Source organism: Rhipicephalus sanguineus, chromosome 9 (genome assembly GCF_013339695.2).
Source record: "Rhipicephalus sanguineus isolate Rsan-2018 chromosome 9, BIME_Rsan_1.4, whole genome shotgun sequence".
Classification (NCBI taxonomy): Eukaryota; Metazoa; Arthropoda; class Arachnida; order Ixodida; family Ixodidae; genus Rhipicephalus; species Rhipicephalus sanguineus.
Window position 1 is genome coordinate 52,886,739 of NC_051184.2, and position 8,613 is coordinate 52,895,351.

At 48.6% G+C, this 8,613-nt stretch overlaps 1 protein-coding gene across 1 annotated transcript in view; it reads right to left on the reverse strand.

The window, feature by feature from the left end:
• LOC119405142 (cell cycle control protein 50A-like) overlaps positions 1-6,054 on the reverse strand; it is an 80,447-nt gene extending 74,393 nt beyond the window's left edge. Inside the window, exon 1 of the mRNA XM_037671942.2 lies at positions 5,925-6,054. Within this exon, the coding sequence (XP_037527870.1) occupies positions 5,925-6,025 (101 nt within the window). The 5' untranslated portion in view covers positions 6,026-6,054. The remainder of the gene's footprint in view (positions 1-5,924) is intronic.
• Positions 6,055-8,613: the final 2,559 nt, after the last annotated feature.

The following is an 8,613-nucleotide window of genomic DNA, read 5'->3' on the forward strand; positions in this document are numbered from 1 at the left end:
CTTGATTTTACATTTGATCACACGCATGTTTCTTTATACACATATATCCAGAATGATCTATAGATTCATCATAACACGTGCTTATTTCTACCTACCTACACATTCAAGAAGTTCTATATGCATTATGCAGTAAAAAAAAAAAAAGAACGTTGATGGAATCGGACAATTCTGTTTGAATATTGTATACGAGCAGTGTTGAATTAAAGCGTCCGTGGATACACTGTGAAATTAGTGGGAAGAAGGAATTATTTATGATGGCGTTTAAATTGTTTAGTTTCCACCATAAAAGTCAATGTTCGTTCCATGTAGAAAGCCAAGTGAAGCCTAGCCGGAGACTCGGAAGGAACGCGGCCGGATCACAGCGATAACTTAATGAGGTGGGCTTCTCCGCCTTGATGGTTCAGTGGTTGCGGTGCTGGGCTGCTGACCCGAAGGCCGCGGGTTCGACACCGGCCGCGGCGGTCGCATTTTCGATGGAGGCGGGATGCTAGGGGCCCGTGTATACTGTGCGATGCCGGTGCACGTTAAAGAACACTAGATAGTTGAAATTTCCGGATCCCTTCACTGCGGCGTGCCTTGTAATCATGTCGTGTTTTTGGCTGTTAAACTCCAGGTATTACTATTATTACTCCTGGGGTGCCAACAAAATGGCCCTCTCCGAAGCCTTGCTTAACTACCAGGATTGATGCTGGAGCCATATGACGCGATAATCCATTTCTCTTAATCCGCCTAACGTAGTAGTCGTTGAAAGTATATGGAATGACGACGCCGGTACCCACGCCAACTGTTCGGGTGATGCGTGAGATCACCCTCTTGGATTTTGGCAGAGAAAACTGTATACAGCCTGCAGCGACCGATATCATACATCTGCTCCTCGAAAGTTGTAAACAGCGCAATCGCGCACCTTCTGACACATACGGGACGGGACCTTGACAACTGCCCGAGGCGGCGGCGACGGTTCGTTCGTGGACTCGATCCAGCCCCGCAGGTTATGAGGTTACAACAACACGATATATCGTCAGCTTCGCGTTGCGGAGCTTACGCAGTGAGCTATATTTAGTCCCGTTTCCCTTTCCCCGATTAGATACGTTTGTTCTACGCCATAGCAAAGATGAACCGGAAACGTAAACTACACAGGCCTGCCAACAACGGCTTCGAGCTGTCATTCGGATTGCTCATTAAGGCGAAAGCCTTAGATGCCTCATCAAACGCGAATATTTACCGTCGGCGTCCCGCATCGGCGGCATCAACACGAGCGATGCAATAAATCACCACCATCATCATCACGTTATGACGTCACAATATGGCGTCATCATGACGTCACAGATCGCCAGAATTTATGGCGTCAGCATGACGTCACTATGACGTCATCGCGCTACGTGTTGACCTCATAATGTGACGTCACGTGGTGAGGTCATACATGACATCGTCGCTTGGTCAAATGTGGGCCGATCACGGAGGCTGTGCAAAACTAGGTGAGGTTCAGGAAGCTTGTAATGCCTCCGATCACGAAGGCAGTGCAAAACTACGTTAGGTAGAGAAAGCCTTCGGAATGGGGCTTGAGAGGATCGATAGGATCGAATGAGAAGAAAAAGAGGACGGTTTTCGCCTTCGAGTCGTCTTAGGCGAAGCCATAAGGGCGTGAGTTTTAATAAATATTTTGTCTCCCGCTGAGCACAAAGGAAACATCGCTAGACTCTTTTTCTCTGTGCACAGCGATCCAGTCGGAGTGAAACGGACTTCTATAAGCTCGAGGGGCGCGAGTTCGATTCCCGTCTGCGGCGGCCGATGGGAGCGAAATGCGAAAGTACCCGCGTAACTCGCTCGCACAGGTGACTAGCGATCAGTGCGCTGTAGTGTCGCCGCGCCTTCCGGTCTGACGTAAAAAAGCGGCGGCATTTCCTGCGCGCTCAGTTTCGATATTGCCCGAATCGGGACCTACAATTTCGATGATTAATATGTGAAGTTGCGTGTTTCTTTGTTTTTTTTTTGGGGGGGGGGGGGGTGTCTCTAAAAAAAAGGGGCATGCTATAAATTGTCACGTCCTAACTCTTTATCGTATAGGAAACTGCCCTCAAGTTAATGAATAGCGAGTTTTAGCTAATTACTCATTTAAGAGTAACTTTAGGTGTCGCAAAGTCTTTCTGCCTCGACGTAGAACTCGCGTGCGAAGACGACAGGTGCCTGACTGTCATAGCATATTTATAAAAAAAATTTTATCTAAGAAAAAAACAACTGTATATCAATATACTTAAACACGTGCGCACGTCCCCACCTTTTTTGTCCGTCGTCTGCTGGTGCGCTGTTGAGTTCAACGTGAATTACCAGTAAAGCTTGTTGCTGTTAAAGATGACCGGTTCATGATATCGAAGGATAGAAAATGCGCGACTACTCTATCGACAAAGACGACAGAACAACAACACGTTTGCGTTTACCGTTTGCGTTTGTCTATAGTTGTGCATTTTATATCCTACAATGTGGATTACCAACTATAAACCCAGTCTCAAACCTTGTCCCTGACAGACTGTTAACCGAGTGGTGGCGATGTTAGAACAATTTATTAGCGATTCGAGCACCGAGTGATATTTTTATTCCTTCTAAAAATAGAAAGTCTTCTAAAAAATAGAAATCGACAGTTCTGGTTCGAGTTAACAGTTGTATCGGACGCGTATGATACCGGAGCGTAACTTTGCTTAAAATGAGAGCCAGTTAGCTGCCAGGATAATTAACGAGAATTAATCCACTGAGTTCATTGAAATGTTGAGTTAGCTGCAGGGTTCGCTGCTGCACCTGGCAGAGCAGGTCTATAAACCACGCGCTTCCTTTCTACGTCTCCTGTGAGAACCGAACGCAAAGTTAGCCCGAGGTTTTATATAGTATACATCGGCACTCACGAACGTCGGCGTGCGAGTGCAGCTATACCTGACGCCTACGTCAAGGACTAAGGGTCGTGCTTCCAAGTTTTTTAGAGCGCAGCTCTTAGGCGCCGCCCGTTCCCGCGATGAGCGGCGTCGCCGTCGGTGGCACAACCAATAGACATGAAAAAATAAAATGAGAAAAAAAAATACCCAGGATCAAATGGGATTCGAACCCGGGCCCTCTGAGTGGCGGTCGGGTATTGTATCACAGAGCCACGCTGGTGGTTGAAACCGATTTGCAAAAATACCCTATACAGGCGCCATGTTGGGCAAGGAATCGCGTTAACCTATGTAATGCAGCGTGGCAGAGGAGTAAAATAACAACCAGTCATCACACAATGCTAATTGCTCAACGAGTGTGTGGTTTAATGCTTCCCACCCACTGCAAAGTGCTCAGCCATAATTATTCATCGTCATCAGCCACATGAAGCATCAACAAAGTGCGCATAATACATTACAGATGCGTAGCGGGTACCTCTCTTATCCGCAGAAAGACGAATAAGGGCGCAGTGGGTTCTGTCCTAATTCACAAAAATTATGATTTAAGGCGTAGTGGATACCTTGCGTAAAGCCAGAACTTCAAACACAGTTTACCTTGCCCCAACACGAAGCTGCGCTCAGAATTCGCATTAGGCAGTGGCGTAATCTTCGGTAAATTTTTTGCCGTGTGTTCAGAAAAAAAAAAAAAAAAGGTTGGACAATTCAGAGCGCTAAGCCATCCCCGATGTACCATACCTGCGAACGCACGTATGGGACGCTCATATGAAACGAGCCAGTTTGCGTTTAGAAAAAGTGGTTAGCGATTTAAGAGTACTTTGTACTTTATAGTACAGGGGAGCAGAATGCCGTCCCTGATCCTTGACTCAAGATGACATGTCTCTAGAAAATATATTTGGCGGTTTAGAGTATTATGTGTACTCTACCATGGGACAGCGGTAAGCTCTCCCTGACACTGCGAATGCTAGATGTGTGTTTTGAACAAATCATTAACGATTAAGGGTGCCATATGCACCACACTATGTACGCCAATTTGCTTACGATAATAAGGTGACGAAATTCCAGCATGTGCAGGACAGCATTACTACTTCAGTAACCCCAGCACCGACTCCGACATGCGACACTCATTTCACCCGAGTTTCCACTCGACATTTGTGCCGAATGCAATGGCAATGTCACTGAGGTAATGCTTAACGTACTGAGCGCACGTCTTTTAACCGAGCGTCTGACAACGCGAATGTCATTAGTGTCCGGCATGTCAACTCTATCGAAAGCCATCTCCTTCTCAGTCAGTGTACTTTTTTTTTTAAAACAGTGCATGGAGCTATTTAAGCCTACCGTTAACGAGTCCGTGCAGAGCGAGCAGACAACTATCATCATCATGAACTGGCAGCCGCCATCTTCGTCCCCTCCATCTTTGGTTCGCTCCCAGAAGACGTGCGCCGATTTGTTCGGCGGGAAATGCGATAGCTCTGATGGGCGAGAGAACGAGTACAGAGAGAGAGAAAGAAAGGGAAGAAAGAGAAAGCTAGAAAGAGCGAGAAAGAGAAAGAAATAGAGAAATACAGAACTAGAAATAAAGAGAGTCAATAAAGAGATGGAAAGAACCGAGAGAAAGAGACAAATGAAGGGAGCACTCTTGAAGTCATCGTCGAAGTGTTACGGTACGCAGTCTTGGCCAATCTCCTTGAGTGGGTTTGTGCCTTGAGGACAAACAAACAAGCCGCCCAGCTCCGCACTTCCTTCAGGCTTAGCACCACTAGTTCGAAGCTGGCTTAATTTTTTCGGGAGGTTCACGCACACGCGGTCATCCGAGTTCTTCGAAGCTGCCACCACGCGCACTGGAACAGATGTTCACAGGGACGTTCGGTGGAACCTCTATATAACGAATTTTCGGTTATAACGAAGTAAACGAGTGGTTGCGTTGCCGTTCGTACATTCGCGAATGTACATTAGTTTATAACGAATTTTCGGATATGACGAAGGTATTTGTGTCAGACGCGACTTCGCTGTCGTGAGGTTTTGCTGTACGTGTAATGCATGTATCTCCTCGGTTCGTTTGGATGTGTCTGACGTGTTCCGTCGCGAACCAGGTACATGCACGCGGCACATCGTATATGCCATTAATGGGGAACCACGCAGCAAGGGCGCGAACGCCAGTGTACAAGCATGCGTATACGTAACACCGCTGTGTGACCAATGTCCAAATCAATATTAATGCGCGCGGGATGTTTCCATCAAACGCGCAAGGTTTACGACGCATGTGTTCATAGAGCTTTAGATGTGGTGTGATATGCAGACCAGCCTGCGTGAGCTGTCACGTTACATTCGCACAACCCCTGCGGTAAGGTTGAACAAAGATTTAGAATTAAGGTTGCGTAAAATGTAGACCTCCAAGCCCGATATTTTAAAAAGCTGCGAATACACAAAACTGAAATTATGAAGCATAAATAAGGAGTTGCGGATAGCGGCTCTTCAGAGTTGCGCGGGATATCGCTGCCACTACTTCGAACTTTGAGGGGGATGTATAAACTTTATAGCTTGGCGGTACTTCAGCTATTGCTTGACTCCACGTTGATAACCCACGACGACCGAGCTTAGACCGTATCATATTTCCATACCGAGTTTGAGCAGGATGCATGTAATAGCTACACGCTTCGTATATAGTCAACAGGGAAATTGCATTAAACTGCCGTGACGTCAGCCTATTCCCGAAGCATGGTCACCGCCGCACACCTCTACGGAGTCTTATCACGCGTTCCCTTTCTCTGCAGAGCCTACAATGCAACGGGGTGATACCTTGCGCAAGTTTCGCTTACGGGCTGTAGTACATACTCGCGCGTTGTTTTTTTATCGGGCTTGCTTTTCCTGATTGGATGGACGCACAATCGATAAACACGTACGCTCGCTGTGCTGTCACGTGGTCTTCCATAAACAGCAGCGGGCATATATACGATACAGATATGCCCGAAGTAGCAAGCGGAAGTAAACAAGAAGGAGTCTCCTTACGTCATGTCGTCGTCGTCTTCTTCTTCTTCGTCTTCCACGACGATCGACAGCGGTCGCGTCGGTGACTCGTCGCTTTCGTCGTCCGTGGAGTCTCGCTGCATGCTTTTTCGGTCCACGGGCGAGGAGGAACGGGCGAGGGATGCAGGGGTCTTCAACGAGCGAGTGCACCGGCGTCCGATCTCACGTTATCGGGTCGTTCCGCTAAGCGAGCGGGCTGTGTTATTGCACGCTTGCAAACTGCGCGCTTTTTTTTCTTTCGCTTCTACTTGGCGTTGTTACATTTTACGACAGCACTGCAGCTAGCGCGACTCCGCGATGGTCTGCCGTCGCTCGCTAGCGCGAGTGAGAGCCGCTTGCTGCCCGACAGCCGCCGCAGCCGCCGGCTCGCAGTGTACACACGGCGGCGAGACTGTTGCGTGCAACGCGGGAGCAGCGGCCGCGCTAGTGCGCGCTCCGGAACGTAGACACTACAGCGGCCGTTTTTCGTTTCTGTCGTTTTTAGGCTTAGCTTGCGCGCTAGCGGTCACCACTTGTGGTATTGCACCTTTCTATTTAACGGAGATTGGAGGGGAGGGACGGCACGTGTGTGCAGCTTGCGGCGTTCGTTGCGTGCGCGGGGTGTCTCAAAACTGCGCCGCCGAGCCGGCGGCGGAGGAATTCAGTCTCCTCCGCGGCGAAATGTAGGTCGGGCGCGCATGGTGAAAGATTGCTTGACATTGTCGTGTTAGTCCGCGTTAGCAGACACTATTTTCAGAAAGAGTAGTTTCAGTTTGTTGGCGAAGCGCTTCAAAAAGAAGGAATTTCGCGAGGTGAGTTTCGATGTTCCTTCGTTTGAATAGGGGCGGAGTGATACGGTATTTATGAATGGCGCGAGCGTGCGGTGGCCTCCGCTTCGAGCCGCGCTGCACGCAACTGCGTAAATCACCGGTCCTGTCAAGGCACCCGCTGCGCGTATTATGTTCTTGGCTCGTGTGCGTCTCGTGTTCTGTGCCGGGACACCTGTGGCGCTAATTCCGCGGAAGGATCCTTCCCTGCTCCGGGCTTCTACGATCTTTGTGCATGTGTTTTTTTTTTCTTTTGTGTGTGTTTATTGCGCGAGCGGGCCGCCGGGCGGCCGTTTACTTTCGCCATGCCGCAGACGTAGCCGCCGCCGCCTTTCCTGTTTAATTCGAGACGGCGCGACGCCCGTTTGTTCGTCTCACTTGGCCACCATTCGAGGTTGTGTGGCGTGAGGGGTGAATGGGGCCGCGTATTCGTGGTACGGGCGCACTTGAACTCGTTGCCTGCTGCTGTTTGATGCCCACTGCGTTGCATGAGCGACGGCGCAGAGTTTCCTGCAAAAGTTACTAGAGCGAAATCTTCAGCGCGGCGATGTTGCCAGGGGGCCCCGAAAATTTTCAGTGTTGCATGTCGGGTCATTCCACGCCAAACATCCCAGCCATTTTGGCGACCATCCCAAGCGTGATCGAAAAAAATTGTGCTGATTTCTTGCATTGAGAACAGTAAATTGCTAGAATATTTCGGAGAGAAAATTTTTTTGGTCACGTGGGAGCCTACCGAATCTCTCAGATGTCGTCTGAGTGACGCTTGTTAAAAATTAATCCTGAGAGTATCGTTTCTTGTTTCAATGCCAAATTTTGTTTACATATTAAGCAAAAGCGTCTGCGTAGTATATGTTTAAATCTCAGTTATATCACTGCAATTCTTCTGCCATAGACTCCTCCACAAATTTTGTCAAAATGTTCGATGTTCGTATTTCTTCCCTTGTAATACCGCGCTCTGTATGAACATTCCAGTAATCAATACGTACTCTACGAAAGGCACATCTCGCGGTAAAAATATTTTCAGACCACTGAAGTTTGTAAATATTACGAGAAAAAAAAAATCACGATTTTGTGAAGATCTTCATTTTGGGCCACATTGAGACGCAATTTACACCACGTGGTGCTCAAATTAAAAAAATGCTTCAAAAAAAGGGGGGGGGGGGCGCTGCGACGAACCTTCGCCCCCCCCCCCCTGAAGGGGAGCCCTGCGCACGCCTATGCACACAGCACGAACATACAATGCGCACAACGAACGCGTGGCGACCTCACAATCGGGATGCCTTCGTATGATATGCGCGTCCTTGTTTGCATGAACTATATATTATGCGGGCGGATGATAAAGGTCTGCACGTAATGGGCTGTATAGATAAGCGCCGCCCTTTTATTGCTCACCGTCCGGTATAATGTACGTGCCCGGCGATGGCGCGACGACAACTTCCTCCGATTGTGCGTATCTAACCCCTCTAACCTTGAATGTGTTCGTGCCTCCGAGCAGCTTCGTGTGTCTCACCAGTGCGTTACTTCGAATGGAACGTATATATACGTCATATAAATAGATAGCTTGCACGTGACGTCATGGACGCGGCTTCGTAACGTACTGGTTCACCAACATGGCGGCTTTGATGACGGAGAGGCAGCATAAACACATTGCATGCGCTTCATCTGCTTCAACATGATAACGATGCGGCCACACTGTCATTGGCCTCTGTGCATCAGTAACGAGAGAACTTGAAAGTGATTCAGTGATAACGTTAAGGGGATGTCGGGAACCTTGCGTCCTACCATGCAGCGCACCATGCATGGCGGATTCAGTGACGTCAGTGCAAGTCATCTTAGAGTGATTGAGCGGCCAACCCTGGCTCTTT